Raw genomic sequence first — 18,016 nt, 5'->3', positions numbered from 1 at the left:
CAGAGAAGGATGGGCCTGGAGGTGTCTGAATTGCCTCAGGTAACGCAGGGCCCGGAGATGCACATCTGTGCCTGGCATGTGCTGTCTTAGCAATTGCAGAAGTTTCATAAGGGACGGAAATTCTGGGAACTGACAAAAGTCGTCCCCATAATAATCCAGCCATATTTCCAGCATGCAGGAGATGGCCATGGGGAGGGACAGGTGGGCACAGGCATCAGAAGACAGGGCTCTGTCACATGCAGGTGTCCCAGGGAAGCCCTGCAGGACCCGGGGCCCCGGCCTCCCACGCGGGGTGTCAGAAGCCAGTCTTGCTCCTCGTGCCCCTGCCACCTGGCGGTCCTGCCTGCCACAGGCCTGCTCCCCGAGGAGGGGCTGGCACACAGCCTCTGTGCGGGGAGCCCAGGCCCAGCGGGGTGACCATCAGCATCTCTCCTGGAGAAGCAGGGCTCCCTCCTCAGCCTGGTCCCTGCCCACCTGCCCCTTGAGTCCACCGGCAGGCGTCCGGGGACGGGGGGCATCTGGCCTGTCATTGCCCTCACTGCACACACTGTCGCTCTGGAAGCTCCAAGGCAGGAGGGCTCGGGCTCTGTGTCCTGCCAGGCCTTGCCAGGAGCCGCCCGGGACCTCCACCTTCCCTCCTGTGGCTCTGGGCTGCCTCCCTCATGAGGGGCCCCCCGGGGGTGTCCCTCTACTGACTCTAATATCCCATGTCCCACGGGGCGGGGGCCACCTGGTCCGGGAGCCATCACCGGCCGTCCTGAGCCCCTGCTGTGCCCCCGGGTGCAGGTGCCACCAGATTGGGAAGTGCGATGCTACCCACCCCTTCTGCTCTTTGTCCCAGGTGTGGGGCAGAGAGAGGGTTGGGGGTGCATGGAGAAGGTCTCCTTAGGGGTCCCAGTGCCTCCCACCAAGCCTGCACCCCATCTACCGCTCTCCTTCGCTCTTTTCCAGAAGGGGCCTTAGACCTTTACCCTGTCACAGGAATTGCAGATGTGTGGGGTGACGGTGCAGCCCCCCCCACCCCACAGCACCCTCGCTGCCCTCCTGGAGAGGGAAGGCCCTCCTGCAGGAGCCGGAGTCACTCACAGTTTCCATCATTGCAGGACCACGTCATTGTTACCCCACGCATCTATGATGCACCCATACCTATAGGAGGGCGGGGGCATCCCATGAATCGTCCTGTGGACGTGACCTCTCATCATGGGGGCTGTCACCCTCTGACCCCGACTAGGCCAGAGCCCTGGGGGCCGTCAGCTTTGTGCGTGTGGCCCCGCACCTGCTGGGGCCTCCTGAAGGCTTGAGCATGAAAGGGCTCCGGCCAGGCCCATGGCCCATATCCAAGTGGGCCCGGGGCGCCCCGGGGTCACCGGGTCTGGTTGCCCCAGGACACAGACCCCTGATGGACTCTGAAACCTCCCTTTCAATGGGGAAACAGGCCGCTCAGGACTCTGGTGACGGGGGGGAGGAGGCAAAGGCCTGGTCACGGGGAGGAGGATGGCTGCTGAGCACAGGCACAGCCCCTCTGGCTGACCCGCCACAGGCAGGCCCCAGGGCTGCCCTCCAGGACCCCCCTAGGCCCTGGGGGACCCTGCTCCAGGCGGGGGAGCAGCCCGAGGCCGGGAAGCTCACACCATCCCCAGCCTCCCCAGCAGCAGGTGGCACAGCCCTGGGCTGCGGAGGGGCAGGTGCTCTCTCGGTGAACAGCAGGTCCAGCACCTCGTCCGTGGTGGCGAATTCATGGTAATCTTCCAAAAAGCTAAAGATGTAGGTGACATCCCTGCACTGCAAGGCGAGCAGCAGTTGTCGGACTTTGTACTCCAGCAGCTCCGTCTGGCTGAGCTTCTTCGGGACGATCCGATGCCCCCTCCAGGCCGAGGCCCCTGAACCCTGAGGTGGGACAGAGGGGACGTGTAGCCTGCAGGGAGCCGCCGGGAGGCCTGGGATCCCGCCCCGGTAGGCCCTGCGCTGGGGCCCCGTGGGCTTGAGGAGCTGGGGCTCCCTCTCCCACTCAAGCTCCCTGCCTGTCTCTTACACAAACAGGACCAACTATGCAATAAAGAAACAATCTCAGAGGATAAATGTTCAAAATATTTGGATCAATACAAGGACCTCAAGAGACACAGAGAGAGAGACCAAGAGAGGCAGCCACACAGAGGGAGAAGCAGCACCTTGCAGTGAGCCCAGGCGGGGCTCGATCCTGGGCCTCGGAGATCAGGCCTGGGGGAAGGCAGGCGCTAACCCCCGGGCGACCAGGCCTCCCCTGAGGGCTCTATTCTGATGTTCCCACACATCTGTGCGCAGGGACTCTGCATCTGGCCCAGGCTGGGGCAGGGCCATGGGGGCAGGTGTGGGGAGGGGGGATCAGACTCCTGTGGGAGCAGGAGTGTCGGGGGCCCCAGGGGGTAGCAGGCTGGCTTCTGGGACCCGGTGCCCTTCCTGCCGCATCGGGGCCCGGGTGTCAAGGGTCCCAGCCCCTGCACTCACCTTGAGCACGCGCTGGCCTCCATTAGCTGTGCAGGGCACCTCCCTGCTCCTGGAGGCGGTGGAGCAGATGACCCCTTCCTCCCGCTCGCGCCCCACGTCCCGGGTGGAGCTCTGTGGAGACAGTGCCCGGCAGCCAGGCAGGAGGCCTCAGCGCCCGGTCTGGCCCCCTCGGCTGGGCCGCATCCCCAGCTGCCTCCACCCAGACACACCACAGCGCAGGTGGCAACCACCGTCCCCGGGGACAGCAAAGGGATGCGGCTGCAGGGCCTCGGAGTGACTCTGGGGCGGGTAGAGGACCTCAGGAACCCTGTTTCCCCCCTGCCCACCTTGACATCAGGGTGACCCTGAAGGGATCCCCGGGGAACCTGCCGCCCTGCAGCATCCCCCAGCCTGCATGGGACCTGCCCACACATCCCTGGTTCCCTGAAACTGAGGAGGAAGGAATGGGGCTCGCAGGATGGTGGCACAGGGGGCCTGGCCTGGCCTGCACTGTGTTACCTGACGGCGCCTCCTGATCACCGCCCTGATGCCTTGGTATCTATGTTGGAACCAATGCCTACAGCAATGGTCAAGCCGCACCCCTGGGGTTCCTGGGAGCCAGAGCCCCCAGAGGTGGGCCGGCAGCAAGAGAACATCCTCCAGTAGCAGATGTCTCCAGCCAAGTGAGCCTGAGCTGGGGCTGCACTGGATGCGGGTGCCTGGTTATGGGGGTTCCGAGTTCTGTCGGGCTCTGTGACACGGAAGTGAGCTCACTGCCTGGGACCACCTCCCTGACCCACTCCTGGAGGAAGCTGCAGGGGCAGCGATCATGCTGCCAATGCTTCCCCCTTCCCCGCAGGCAATGGCCTTTGTACACAGGGACACAACCGCACCCCTATCGACAGGCCCCAGGGAAGGACTCTGTGCCCCCAGGGCCCCAGCCTGGACACACACCTGGGTTCAGACACGAAACTCCAGTCTTCCCCGGTTTGACCCCAGAGAAGCCGTTGTGCCTGTCGGGGATGGTCTGCGTCTTGCCTGTGGGACAGGGAATATCCTAGCAGGTGCTTCCCCCAGATGTCCCCAGGCCACTCTGGCCTCATATCTATGAACTTGGAGGTGGGTGTCACCTGCAGGACATACCTCCACCCACACGTTCTTCCTTGGTGTGTACATGCGTCCAGGTCCACGAGGTCTTCTGTGCACACACGTGGGCACCGGTACCCTCATTCTGGAGGCCCAGAAAATGACAGTCCCCCCGGGCAGGGATGGACAACAGCTTCCCAGGATCCTAGGCTCCTGAATCCAAGGCAAACCCTGCAGAAGGTGTCGTCTGGTCTCCTGTTGTGATTCTGAGTCTGGGGTTGTGGATTTGCTCCCGAATGGGACCCTCTGTGCCCTGTGACCCTGGGTCAGGTGTTCAAAACTGCAGCTATTTCAGAAAACCGATCTTTTCCTCACCCTTCGATTCATGAGTTACACATCCAAGAAGACTGACACCACACACATTTTTCCAAATTAAATGATATTTATGTTGACACGCATGTTCACTATCTCATGTGCTATTTAGATGAGTCCAGAAGGGGGTGGTTGTCCTGTCTTCTGGAACGCTTGCTTTCACAGAACTGAAGCTCCAGTGCAGCTCGTGTGTGCTGACTGTCACAGTGATGGGGAAGGCTATGGGCCATGGGGCAAGCGCTCAGGAGGACAAAGGATCAGGCTCTGGGCCAGGCCACGTGCAGACATATTCATGACCAGGTTAATGGAGGACATTGTGGTGTTTGTCCAAATGGGGGCTCCTGTGTTTCCTTTTTCTCTTCTCTTGGACATGGAGCTATTCACCAGGAAGCAGCAGCCTTGCAAGCAGGACTTTCTAGGAGAGAGAGGAGTCAACATGCCTGTGCCAATGTCATTTTTGCTGGATTTATTCACAGGCTAAGTCATTTGAAAACACAAGACAGTTACGTTTAAAAACTACCATGTACTGGGCCAAGACAGTCCTGCCTTAGTAGTTTCTGTGAAATCAGGTGCAGAGCGGCAGGAAAGTCATCTCATCTCCTATTATGTGAAAGTGAATTTATGAATTGTGAGGAATGAGAAATTTCTAGGTGTAGGATGGAGAGATGATGGAGGAGAGATGGATGACAGGGAGGCTCATCAGCGATAGATGGACACACAGTCGATGGAGAAATAGATACGGAGTAACATTGCTCTTGAGAGCTATTCCTCAGCCCTCCTTCCCTGCTTGGAAGGTCCTGGCCGGGGGTGAAGCAGGAGGACCCCTTACTCGCAGGGCAATATTATCAGAAACTTCCTGGCACTTACAGGGTCACAAGCTTATCTACTCTTTTCTAAACCAATATTTACCTCCCAGTAGGGCCTCCAGGCTTCCAATGAAAGCCATGGTTTCCCCAGGTGCAGGGGCTGCAAGGGGATGAGCAAGGACTGCGGAGCACTGGAAGCACAGCACAGGAAGGATTTTTCACCTTTCCTCAGCAGGCAGTGTCCAGCTGTGGCAACACTAGAGTTGTAAGGTGGGAACCACGTCCCCAGACCTTCTGTCAATACTCATCGTGCCTCTGCAGCTCTAGCAAATGCACACGCTGCAGCACAAAGTGTGGAGCTGCACACCTGCCAGCCTGAGCAGCTGCACAAAGTGGGGTCCTCCTGGAAGCCTAGGAACAACTTGGGCTGGCCAGCGTCGCCCTCTGCTGGTCTGAGCTCACGGTGCAAGGCTCCTTCCTGTGACCTCCCCTATGGAATGGGAATAGGTGGGTGGACTTGCTCAGGTGTGGGTAGCACAGGTGGGAGAAGGTCATGCAGGAGATGCTGGCCACAGCGTGCATGGAGCTGAATGGATGATTCTGTGGGTGTTCATAGTGTGAGTGTGATAGTGTGTGTGTGTGTGTGTGTGTGTGTGTGTGTGTGTGTCTGAATGCAGATGTTAATCCAGCATGGGTTTGGATACCGAAATTTGCACAGATTGACTTGCATATGTGGATTTTTCTGTGGCTTTTTCCATCATCATTCATGTGTCCTGCCCTATTGATATTTCACTTAAGATTCTTGTCAGTTTAGATAAAATAAACAATAAAAGACACTTCATTGGATGTAGTCATTCAAAATCTAACTCCACTTTGTGAATTTAAACCCTTTAATTCCAAAAATACTTGTCAGTCTTCATTCATCTAGAATTCCTGGATACAGAGCTGTAGAGGATGGTTGGTTTTCCAAAGTGGCTCTAGCCATAATGACTGACACAGGATTTCAGGGCACAGAGGGAACTATTTAGGAGGAGATCCACAGCCCGGGCTGAGTCACAACTCGACTTAGACATGATTGTTATCGGAGAGAGAAAATTTCAGGAAGAGTGACAGGTCACTCATCACTAGAATTTTCAGGGCAGTTGGGGCTTTGGAGGACAGGGGTGTGGGATGGGCAAGGTCTGCTCTTCCTCCAGGTAGACCCTCTTTCCTGAAACAAACTCCCAACACATGCAGATATTCAAAGAATACACACATCCATACATAAAGGAATGATTATAAATGCTGTCTTAGAAAGTCAAATGGTTTTCCACATGTATTCATACCTCATTAGATCTGGTTCCAATGTATTTTAACTTTTTGAGGCAAATGACACATATTTATTTTATGTTATAAAAGAGAAGAGGATACTTTCTCTACATGTGTGTGGATTCCTCAGGATAGGAAAACCACCAGCTATGCCTGAGCATCCTCTATTAAATAAGCAAAGGTAGAGTCATCAGATCCTGCTACATCAGTTAAACAACATTTGAGCAAGAAGCGTATTCTATATCCGATTTGAAAATTCCCAAATAGGACTCGGTGCATTTGACAGAAATTAGGAGGACAGTGGGCATTCCGGCTTCCCATAAATGCATCCGTATCTACTGTTGAATTTGAACTAAGGTATTGTCATCCTCTAACCCTGTTCCTATGCACATCATAAACTCAAAATTGATTCATCACAATACTTGTATTTTCATATTAACTTACTGAATATATTAGGCATTGTGTATGTACCAACTCCCCGAGGAACCTGAGATAATTGATTATTGTTATCGCAAGAATAAATATATTTAAAAATTCAGTGAGGTCAACTGTGCAAAACACTGGCAAAATTACAATTGCAAAGAAATAAGATAGTGAAGGGGCAAGATTGCCAAAAACTAGGGACCTCCGCTCAGCTGGATCCTTGATGGTAGGTAGATGCTATCTGATCGTTGTGAACAGCTAGGAATCCCACCTGATATTTAATAAAAGAATTGCTGGAACTCTTCAGTAGAAAGCGACCACCCTCTGCAAGGTGGGAGATTCGAGACGTGAATCCAAAGTGATATATTAGGTGAATGGCAGGGCAGGCAGTTTACGCACCCCAGAATTGGGAAAGGGAAGGGCCACAGAGCCCACATTGCCATCTGCTTTGGATATCTGATCCGGTGAGACACAACCTTGCCTGAAATGAGCTCAGGTGGTGAAATGGGCAGACACTACTCTGGACACAGTGTCTAAGAATTCTCAGAGCCCCAGAAAGAATGGGGGTGCCCACGGGGGTGGAGTTCCCAAGCCTTGGGGTGTGGACACTGGTCATGGCCAACAAGAGTGCGAGGGGCCTCTCAGCTCAGTTGGCCCTAAAACTGGAACCACTTTGCCTAATCGGCTGACCACTCTCCACATGGGAATCCTGCAAAGGACAGGGAAGTGGGGACACTGCCCCTTCCCGTGGGAGAGGCAGAGAGTGTAGGTGCACCCCCGGGGGACAGGTCTCAGTGCAGAGACCCTGGAAGGAACAGTAACAGGGCAACCCTCTCTCTTCTCCTGGCAGACTGGTCTGGGCGCCCACCACAGGCATCTGCAGCATCTGGCACACCCCAGTGACTCCTGCTTGGCCCTGAGTGCTTACTGAAGAGCGAGACCTGATCTTTCTGCTCTCAGGCTGGAGATCAGATTCCAGCCATTTCGTGTTGGTCTCCTAAAGGGGCACAGGGGGCTTTCAGGGAACAAAGCCACACAGGAAAACCAGAAAGAGCTCACAGTGAGCCCAGCCCCGAGGCAACGGGACGTGTAAACCGGACCAGGAACAGACCCTGAGCATCAGTGCAGCAGGCCCCTCCCCGGGAGATCAACTCCCAAGATGCCATGAACACCATGTGTATGGACATCAAAGGGCTGCATATTCCAGGTGTGGGACAACACAGTATAGAGAATTTGACTGTTCATCTAATGATTCCTATATCTGCAGTTTAAAATTCCGTGATGCTTTTTTGTCTTTTTCCCCTTTTCCACTGGTTTCGTGTTTTCTCAACTCTTTGATTTTAAAACATTTGGTAACTTCAATTTTTTACACTCATATTTTATAGATACATTCTTTATGTTTGGCTTCTTGTCACTGGAATGAATTTTATTGTTCTCCATATATAAGTTTTGCTTCTTGACAATTTGAGATTTAGTGTCTCAGGCTCATGGTATATCCATAACCTATGCCAGCTTGTCCAGATAACTCTGTCTTCCTCCATATCTGGATGAGAGTGGATTTTCCATTGGGAAGATAGATTTGGTCTGCTTTGCTTTGGTTTGGTGTTTTGATGGCAGGGAAGCAAAAGACACGTGAAGTGACTAGAGGGGAGAGCACAGGCCTGCTCAGACCTTCTTCCGCTAGCCTTTCTCCCTGGTCTCCTTGGGCACATGGACTAAATCCCCTCCAAGGACATGAAGTGCCAGTTCTGCTGGAGAGCCCAGCCTGAAGGCCCTTTGCTCAAGCCTGCCTGCCTCCTCACCCCTGTGCCCTATATACCTGCAGGACCAAGAATCCTTAGGCTACTTCACTAGCTCCACTCCTGATATCACCTGTGAGGATAGGCCTTCCTACCCTTGGACCTCTGGGATCCTCATATTTCTGTTGTGGCATGCATCCCTTGAGTGCCCAGGAAGCTGCATTTTCCTCAGAAGCCATGAGGTAGCAATAGGGCAGCTTTCATGGAATGAGACAGGGGCCTGAGGCTCCACGGATCAGACTCTGACCCGGGTCACATAATGATTGCATGAATGGGAGTTACTTAGGGCTTGAGGGTGGGAGAAGGATCCCACACCGTGGCTTCTCTACTGCCCTCTGACTTTAGGAGCCTAGTGTGCACATCGAGGAGCTCCTCTACCCTCCATATGCACAGAGAGAGGGAACACCCTTGAACAGGAGTTCTGGGGTGAGGAAAGAGCAGTCAGTTGTTTTTCCTAAAAAACAAATCCTCACGACACAACTATGGATGTGCTTTGGTTTGGTTTCGTTTGGGTTGGTTTGGTTTTGCTGAGTTTCATTTGGTTTGGTATCACATGGTGTTGTATTGTTTTGTTTCCTTTAGCCCACTTCAGAGATATGCCTGAGAATGAGGGACAGAGAGAGAAAGAGAGACAGTCAGAGGGAAGTACCCAGTCCTGGGTCTCGTGCTATTTGGACCATTACATGCCCACTAGTCAAACATTGCCTTCTTAGGAAATCATCTGGAGGGAAATAAATCTCCATGGTCAGGCCTCTGAAAGGAAGCATCATGATCCAACATGGAAGTGGGTTTCAGAATATATAAAGAATGAAACTGTCAACTCATCCCATTACAGACCACATGTGACCGAGGCACCATGTGGAGCACATGGTTCCCACACTGGATGCTCAGGGATCCACGTTGCCTGGGTAGTACTTCATGCAGAACACTGGGTGTGCAGGAGACCCTCAATGTCTACGTGTCCCCTGAACCTATCAAGCTGCTGTCTCCTCTCAAGTAATTATGGCTGGAGGAATTAATATAACTATGGAGAGGTTCAGAAATGCTGAGCAATAAAAACCCCACAAAACAAGATCAAAAGAATAACATGCACACTATTCATTTGTGCTAATATTTTATTAACAGAAAAACACTACACACAATTCTAAATAACACTAAAGAATAAATGAACAGACTGGGTTAAATATCGACAATCACAGTTTCGGCAAAGCTACCACCACTGAGTCAAGAAAAACTCATCTCAGGAGAAAACACAGTGTCCATTTGCAGGGCCCAGAGCAGCTATTCAAAGCTGATAACCCAAACGCAGACTTGTGTACGCCAATGAGAGCTTAAAGTCTGAGTTCTATTTCCATTGGAGTGACAAGTGCTCATTCGAAATTCCCTCCATTTCTTGGAGAATCTATTTGCAGAAGAGAAAATTGACATCCCAGAGGGAAGAGTGGCCTTTGCCATAGTGCATGGATTTCCGTAAGGAAAATGCAAGGTGTGTTTTGGGGTTTGGTGTCTGTGCACTGCCCCAGGAGCATGAAAGGCAGCAGGCTGTGGACCCAGGATTCCCATGCAAAGGAGCTGAGCAAGTGCTGATTCCCCATATGAGTCCAGGAGGGGCCACGTCCTCAGGTCCGCAGTCACCCCCTCAGGGTGCTTGGGGTGGAGGATAATGTCCGAGGCCAGGAGCTGGCTCATTCGCTCTCACTGTCTTCTGAGGATGAGGACACCTGTAGGTCACCGTGGAGGACACTCCAGGGGCCACAGACACAGGCTCCGTCTGACATGTGGGGGGCAAGAGGGCCCTGAGCAGGGCCTGGCTTCTCGGGAGTAAGGAATGAGGGAGCTGCAAGGAACCGGGAGCTCCAGCAGCTTCTGTCCAATCTGGTGAAGACCATTCTCAGGGGCTGAGTGGGGGACCACGCAGAGGGCAGCCGTGGGGGCTCGGTGCACAGCTGCAGTGTCTCCAGGTGAGGTGTGACAGGTGTGGGCTGGGGGCCCTTGCTTGGACGGAGGGCAGGTGTCTTCCTGGGCTGCCAGGGCCCGGCTGTGCATCCATGGGCACATCTGCTTCCTGGAGGACACAGACTCCCCGAAATCCCCACAGGGGCTTCCTCGATGATCCCGGAGGTGTGCTGGCTGGGGCTCCATCACGGTTTCTTTCAGGGGTTCTGGGAAATGTCTAGGGGCATCTGGGTACATTTCTTGCCTGGAGTCTGGAGGAACATTTGGGAATTGTCTGGCAATGCGTTGCTGACAGCGGGACGGGTGTTCTCCTCAGGATACTTGGGTGGTGCCTGGGTGTGTCCCAGCCCATGGCCCTTGGAGCCAGCCTGGGGACCCTCGAGGGAGACTCTGCAGGGCCTCTTGGCTCTCTGCTGCACAACCAGGCTATCAGCCCTGACACAGGGTTGGCGAGCCGGCTGAGGGGTGTCAGCGATTGGCACTTCCTGGGCACCAGGAGGTCCACCAGCTCGGCTGAGGCTAACTTGAAGGCTTCTGAGATGAGATGTGGAATGGGACCAGAGTCTTATGTCAGGGGGCTGAGTACGTGGTTCCATCGGCAGGGCAGGCTCAGGGATAGAAGGCCTCCTGGTGGTGTAGACGGGTATCGGCATGTGTGGACGCTGTGGGAAAAGAGAACACATGGGACTCCATGAGTTTGGCCCCGGCACCAAGACAAAATGAACATTCAGGAAAGAAAGAAACCAACAAAAGGCCACGACCTTAGTAACCACCCCCTCCCCCGGAACAGGGAAAGAAATAGTTGGGATCTGTTGACCTAGGAGTAGGGAATCTGGCTGCAGGGCTCGTCCAAACAAAGGCCTGACAGGATGCTGTTGATACCCTTGAGACATGGGGGGGACACGCAAAGTCCTGCCTCACAGCGATGCTTCCTCCATTGGACCAGCGCTTCCATCCTCTCTGCTCATGAGGAGATAGGAGTCCTGCAGCTGGAGAGTCATGGTGGGAGCTCCTGAGTGGGGATGGGCAGTGTGGGATGATGTGTCACAAAGGACAGCGGCCTGTTCTTCTCTGAGGTTGGTATGTGGTCCAGGAGTGCCCGCCAATGACCTTCACACGTCAAACAGCCAGTGTTCGCACAAATAACAGGCATAACGCAACATCATGGGCACCAAGGGAAAACTGCGTTCAAATCCACACTGCTCAACTGCCACTGGTCAGAAAGGAAGTGGAGCCCCGCCTCCCCCAGGAGGTCCATGGAGCCCAGCTAGTCTCCAAGGGCACAGCCTGGGACGCAGTGCACACTCACCCTCACATAGTCACAAGATTCCGTGTCTTCCTTCCAGGTGCGCTTCTGCCCCTCCTGGGGTCTCCTGGGGAACCTGTGGAGCAGGCCCTTCCTCTGCTCGGCTTCTTGCCTGCACGAGAAATATCAGCAGGGAAAGGAGAAGGAACTCCGTTCCCTGGCTTCCAGGCGGACACCTGCTCTGGGCTTGGGCCAACCTGGTCCTTTCCCTCCTCAGCCACTCTACGCCCACCTCTGCCCCACCTTGATTACAGTGGCCCACCAGGTCGTCCAGACAGTTTCTTACACGCAGAGTCTGAAAGGGTCTGCCTTGGCATGTGCCAAGCTCCATTACATTCACTGGTGCAGGGACACTTGTCCAGCCACAAACCCCACACCAAATCAGCAGGGACAGCTCCATCACCCAAATGTGGACCCTGTTAGCCTGGGAGCTCCTCTGCCTGCCTCACCCAGCCTGGCTCTGCCCACAGCCGCCCTGCACACTGTGGATGCACACGAACTCGGGGTCTGTCATATCAGCCATGGCGATTGGGTCACAAGCCCCGTTCTTCACTTTCATCTCTCTGCCTTCTCCCTCTCAGCCTGGTCCAACAGCCCAGCCTGGTGCCACTGGTCCCACTGACTCCATGGCTCCACATTCTCCTTCAGCCTCCTGGAGCCCAAGGCCACGGGAACGAGGGTCATGCCCCAGTGTTTTATGGGGCATCTGGTGCTTGATGCCTTGTGTCCAAAGGCCCCACAGTCCCTGCACTTTACCTGGGGGAGGAAGGGGCAGGGGTCAGTGCATCTTCTCAAATGCCAGTGAACCTGCCAAGCACACGAATTGGAGGCCATCCTCATGGAGTAGCACATGGGATGAGGACAGGGGACATCCTATCTGGCTAGTGAGGTGTCAGTACAGTGAAGACCTCTGGATGCTTGCTCCCCATCTCATGGAAGGGAGGGAAGGTGAAGAGGGATTGGTGGTGTAAGGTTGAAGACAGGTGGAAACATCATTAAGATTCGGGACAAACACAAGGCTCGATCTGATCTTATGTTACCCTGGGGCTGATGCTCAGAGCCTCTGAGTGTCCCAGTGTGTAGCCTGGGGGATTTCCTGCCCATGTCACGATGGACAACTGAGTCCGGGCCACGATCTTATGGGAGCCAAGCCTGTCTCAAGACTCCTGGCAGAGCTCCTGCTTCAAAACCCATGCCAGCCTCCCCACTCACCCTGCGATCCTCCTCCTCTGGTCTGGGTACTCTGAGGGCCAGTCCTGCTGTCTTTGGCTTCTTGCCTTTCTGGGGTCTCAAGGGAGTGTCGGGCCCAAGCTGGTCATGACTGGCCGCCATCAGTCCCACGTTCTGGAGGGACAAGTCAGTCTGCTTCGGGGATGGGTTTCGGGTAGCCTGAGGGAAAAGAAAAAAGAGAGTCCTATTCACCTGACCTAGGTGTCCTCCCTATACCATCTTACCAAGAGGCCTTAGTGAGCTTCAGGACAGTGGTGCCAAACACATTTCCCCCTGTCACTTCTCTTTCCTCCTTCCTGCCTATGCTCTCCTGGCCAAGCCACATCCCCGCTCTGAGGAAGGCCGCCCTTAAGGAAGGACTCTTGTTGACACTATCATTAAGTCTCTCCAAATCCCCTGTGGGACCAAAAGCAGGGACAGGACCTCTCCCGATTTAGGTCCAGTGGAATGCACCATGGAGCACGCAGGGGCAAAAGCGTCAGGAAAGTGGGCTTCCCTCTCTCATATCTGAATGCCCCTTGTGACAGCAAAGGAGGCCATAGTTAAGTCCAAATTCATTGGGAAAACACATTCTCCTCTTCTCGATGGGAAGCTGCCCATCTGAACACTTCCATTCCATGTGTTCGTGGCAGTGCCCCCAATTAACTGCCATCGAAGGTTTGGGAGGTGAATTTCTTTTCACCTTGGGAACCAGGTGATTCTTCTATTGAAAAAAAAGGCTAATTATTTATGGGAGAGAGTGTGTGTGTGTGTATGAAGGAATGTGATCACCTGAGCTGCAGGAAGGACAGAGGGAGATGGAGACACTCCAGTTATCAGAAACCCAGTGAGGGCCTGGATCCATCTCCAGAGCCTGAGATCAAGACCCGACCCAAGTCAGTCCCTGAAACAATGGAGCTGCCCAGGCGCCCTGATCCTGTGTCTTCTCTAGGTCTGCTCGGCCCACTGAAATATTTAGGGGCCTTCTGTCCCTGCTCGTCCACCACCCCACACCAATGTGACACCTGAGGCCCCATTCCATTGGTATTAGAACCTCCAGGTGTCCTGGGCATTCACAGCCATGCCTTGGCTCAGTCTCTTTTCTCAGAACATGTTAGACCAGAAAGAGTCCTTAACTCGTGGAGGAAGGGCCAATCCCTCCATCATTTCCTCACTGTCCCATTGCTCGGTCAGGGAAGGTAGGACCAGTGGCCCGAAAACTCACCTAAAGTGCAATTGTGGTCCTCAGACCCATCAGGAGAGGCTGAGAAAGGTCCTGGACAAACTCCACTGCAGTAGAATGGGTGTCCCGTGGGAGAGAGGGATGGTCAGGAATGGCCACTTCCCTTGCTTCCGGACTTTTATACTGCCCCAAGGTCACGTGACATTTCAGCCACTTGAAAGACATCCACTCAATCCTCTTAGCTTCTGCAGGGATTGAGCCACTCAGCTGCTTCAACAGACTAATGATTCCCTCATGAGAGCGATTTCTATGACTCCGTGTGTGTGCCTATGTGTGTGTGTCTCTGTGAATGGAGGTGTGAGTCCATGAGGATTTGGTGGAGATTGAAATTTCTGCAAGTGAAATTATATTGGTATATTTTAGCGTGGGAATTAGCCTCAGGACTCATGTTTCCTGAACCATTGGTATTTTACCAACACTTCTGCTGAATTTAGACCTAATGGTATTAAAAATGGGGTCAGGGTTTGAGGTTATTCAAGATGTTATATCCATTTTGTCAACTAACTTTCAGTTAAAAACTGAAATATCATGAAGAGCAAGATCTTCCAATCGGCTATAATTGCTTGATTGGATTAAGGGATTTGGGTGTGGTCCCTTTCTCATAGAGACCTTTCAGTCCATTCCAGGTCCTAATGGTGGCTCTCTCATCAGACAGCACCTTCAGGTCTTTCTCAACCTCCCTAACTGCCCCTGCTCCTTTCTGAACAGAATTTGATCAGTTTCTATGTTCAATGGATATCTCTATGAATGTCCTTTTTCTTCCTCAGTAACCTCAAGCGAGCCAAGGAGTGTTAGACGTCAGTGCTCTAGGACAAGGAAGATCACTCTCCGAAAGGTGCGCAGGTATCACATAGGAACAGGTTCTCCTCACCAGCCAGAATGTTTGTAGCTGTAACCAATCATTTGGGAATATGGCATCCATTGCTTGGCTTCTACACTTCCATCTCTCTGGACTATGATCCCAATCTACAAAGATTGTGAAGGTTTTGATGAATACCAGTTTCTGCCTAGGTGTGGTCCGGGTCCTCCACAAGAGAAATTCTCTGGCTGGTTTTATGCTTTTGGGAAACATTCCTTTGAAACTCCCTTTCCTACAAGAGTCTCTATCCTCAATCCAGTGTTTATATGCCTCATTTTAACTGTTCCTCAGGGAATTCCACCACAATATCCTTTATATTCTCTTGATTCAGTTGGAATATGTTGTAGGCTTGTACCTTTTTTCACATTGTGGGCTTGGCAGGTGTAGATGCAGGTAGGAGGGCCCTGGGTTAGCCTGTGGTTTGAAAGTGTCGTTATGGCTTCTTCCGCCCACAGAATTGGTAGTGTCTGCTGAAACATTTTTGAGTCGACACGACAATTCATTCCTACTTGTGACCATGATCCTTTGCATTGGAAAAGGAGGCATCTTTGTGCAGGATAGAATAGTGAAGAATAATGAAGTTTAGGAAATCGTATGTCTTAGGAAAGGTGGAAACCTAAGTCTATGTGTCTTCTTTACTGACCAGAGGCCAAGAGAAACAGGAACATTTTGCCAGGCCTTGGTCAGTGACTGGGCTTCACAAGCCCTGGGGCCCTGCTGAATTCTTGATGTTCACTTGTCGTCCCTGGACACTAAGAGAATAAAAGTGTCATCTCTGAAGCCACCATGTTTTCGGATATTTATTCTGTACCCAAAAGTCCAATTAAAAAACATGTGTAGGATGCTCTGTATGATATCTCCATTTTTAACTGAAAGTTTTAATTGACAAAATGAATATTACATCATGATTATCCTCAAACTTTGACCCCGTTTTTATTAACATTAGGTCTAAATTCAGCAGAAGTGTTGGTAAAATACCAATAGTCAGGAAACATGAGTCCTGAGGTTAATTTCCATGCTGAAATGTACCAATATTTTTTCACTTGCAGAAATTTCAATCTCCACCAAATCCGCATGGACTCACACCTCCATTCACAGAGACACACACACACAGGCACAAACACACAGTCATAAAAATCGTTCTCATGAGGGCATCATTAGCCTCCTTGCAGCTGCTGATTGGCTCAATCCCTGCTGCAGCTAAGAGGATTAGGTGGATGTTTTTCAAGTGGCTGAAATGTCACATGACCTTGGGGCAGTATAAAAGTCTGGGAGCAAGGGAATTGGCCATTCCTGACCATCCCTCTCTCCCACGGGACACCCATTCTACTGCAGTGGAGTCTGTCCAGGACCTTTCTCAGCCTCTCCTGATGGGTGTGAGGACCACAATTGCACTCCAGGTGAGTTTTTGAGCCACTGGTCCTACCTTCTCTGACCGAGCAATGGGACAGTGAGGAAATGATGGAGGGATTGGCCCTTCCTCCACGGGTTAAGGACTCTTTCTGGTCTAACATGTTCTGAGAAAAGAGACTGAGCCAAGGCATGGCTGTGAATGCCCAGGACACCCGGAGGTTCTAATACCAATGGAATGGGGCCTCAGGTGTCACATTAGTGTGGGGTGGTGGACGAGCAGGGACAGAAGGCCCCTAAATGTCTCAGTGGGCCCTGCTGGACTAGAGAAGACAAAGGATCAGGGCACATGGGCAGCTCCCTTTTTTCAGGGAATGACTTGGATCAGGTCTTGATCTCAGGGTCTGGAGATGGATCCAGGCCCTCACTGGTTATCCTGATAACTGAGTTTCTGCTTCTCCCTCTATCCTTCTTACAGCTCAGATGATCACTCTGATTACACATGCACACACTCTCTCTCGTAAATAACTTACATTTTTCAAAACAAGAATTTCCTAGTTCCCACAAGCTAAAAAATATATATATTTCTCAAATATGGTGGGGCTGTATTGGGGACATTGCCAAGAACACATGAAATGGAAGTGTTCATAGGTTCAGGTGGGCAGCTCCCCATGGGTAGAGGAGAATGTGTTTCCCAAGTGACTTTGGACTTAATCATGGTTTGCCCCGGAGGGGCATTCAGATATTAGAGAGGGAAGTCCACTTTCTCGAAGTCTGTTCACTTTGAGTCCTCCATGGTGGATCCCTCTGGACCTCAATTAGAAGAGGTGCTGTCCCTGATTTTACTTCCAAAGGGATTTTGGAGAAACTTAATGATAGTGTTGGCAAGGGTCCTTCAAGGCAGACTGAACAACCGTCCTTCTTGGTGGCATCCATCAGAGCAGGGATGTGGCTTGGCCAGGAGGGCATAGACAGGAAGGAGGAAAGGGAAGTGACTGGGGGAAACGAGTGTTTGGCACCACTGTCCTGTGGAGAGGCTTAGGCTCGCTAAGGCCTCCTTGGGAAGACCGTACAGGGAGGAGCCCTATATCATGGTGAATAGGACTCTTTTGTTTCTTTTCCCTCAGGCTACCAGAAACCCATCCCCGAAGCAGACTGACTTGTCCCTCCAGGACGTGGGACAGATGGTGGCCTGTCACTCCCAGCTTGGGCTTGACTGACCCTTGAGACCCCAGAAAGGGAAGAGGCCACAGACAGCAGAACTGGCCCTGAGAGTTCCCAGACCAGAGGAGGAGGACCCCAGGGTGAGTGGGGAGGCTGGCATGGGTTTTGAAGCAGGAGCTCTGCCAGGAGTCTTGAGACAGGCTAGGCTCACAGAAGATCATTGACCAGACCCTGTTGTCCATCCTGACATGGGCTGGAATCCAAGCAGTCTACACATTGGGACACTCAGAGGTTCTGAGCATCAGCCCCAGAGCATCACAAGATCAGATCCATGCTTGTGTTTGTCCCAAATCTTAATGATGTTTCTACCTGTCTTCAACCTGACATCTGCAATCCCTCCTTCCCGCGCTGCCAGCCCATTGGCTGTGGGAGGATGCATCCTGAGGTATTCACTATGCTGGCACCTCACTAGCCAGATAGGATGTCCCTGTCCTCATCCCATGTGCCACTCCTGGGGATGGCCTCCCATTCATGTGCTTGGCAGGTTCACTGGCATTTGAGTGGATGCACTGACCACTCCCCTTTCCTCCAAAGGTAAAGTGCAGGGACTGTGGGGTCTTTGGACACAAGCCATCAAGAATCAGATGCCACAGAAAAGAGTGGGGTGTGATA

General features: G+C 52.7%; 1 protein-coding gene across 1 annotated transcript; it reads right to left on the bottom strand.

The window, feature by feature from the left end:
* Positions 1 to 1,410: 1,410 nt before the first annotated feature.
* On the bottom strand, positions 1,411 to 17,783 carry LOC144285133 (uncharacterized). Its single transcript, XM_077850382.1, has 9 exons — positions 17,714 to 17,783; positions 17,341 to 17,402; positions 12,732 to 12,908; positions 7,327 to 7,455; positions 4,831 to 4,918; positions 3,418 to 3,501; positions 2,983 to 3,182; positions 2,485 to 2,595; positions 1,411 to 1,887 (listed from the first exon to the last, which is right to left on the bottom strand). The coding sequence occupies exons 1-9, from the start codon at positions 17,781 to 17,783 to the stop codon at positions 1,441 to 1,443; spliced, it is 1,368 nt and encodes a 455-aa protein (XP_077706508.1). The 3' UTR covers positions 1,411 to 1,440.
* Positions 17,784 to 18,016: the final 233 nt, after the last annotated feature.

This window comes from Canis aureus, chromosome 15 (genome assembly GCF_053574225.1).
Source record: "Canis aureus isolate CA01 chromosome 15, VMU_Caureus_v.1.0, whole genome shotgun sequence".
NCBI classification, from domain to species: domain Eukaryota; kingdom Metazoa; phylum Chordata; class Mammalia; order Carnivora; family Canidae; genus Canis; species Canis aureus.
Note: the sequence above shows the minus strand (reverse complement) of the source record. Positions and strands in the feature narration are given on the sequence as shown.

What these genes read in the sequence shown, in the direction of transcription:
- LOC144285133 (XM_077850382.1), bottom strand. Translation starts at nt 17,783, where the DNA reads ATGCATCCTCCCACAGCCAATGGGCTGGCAGCGCGGGAAGGAGGGATT. An exon ending in AGATGCTGCAGATGCCTGTG is followed by an intron (nt 4,919 to 7,326) that starts GTGGGCGCCCAG and finishes CTGTGCTTCCAG; the next exon opens with TGCTCCGCAGTCCTTGCTCA. An exon ending in TGATCAGGAGGCGCCGTCAG is followed by an intron (nt 2,596 to 2,982) that starts GTAACACAGTGC and finishes CTGTCTCCACAG; the next exon opens with AGCTCCACCCGGGACGTGGG.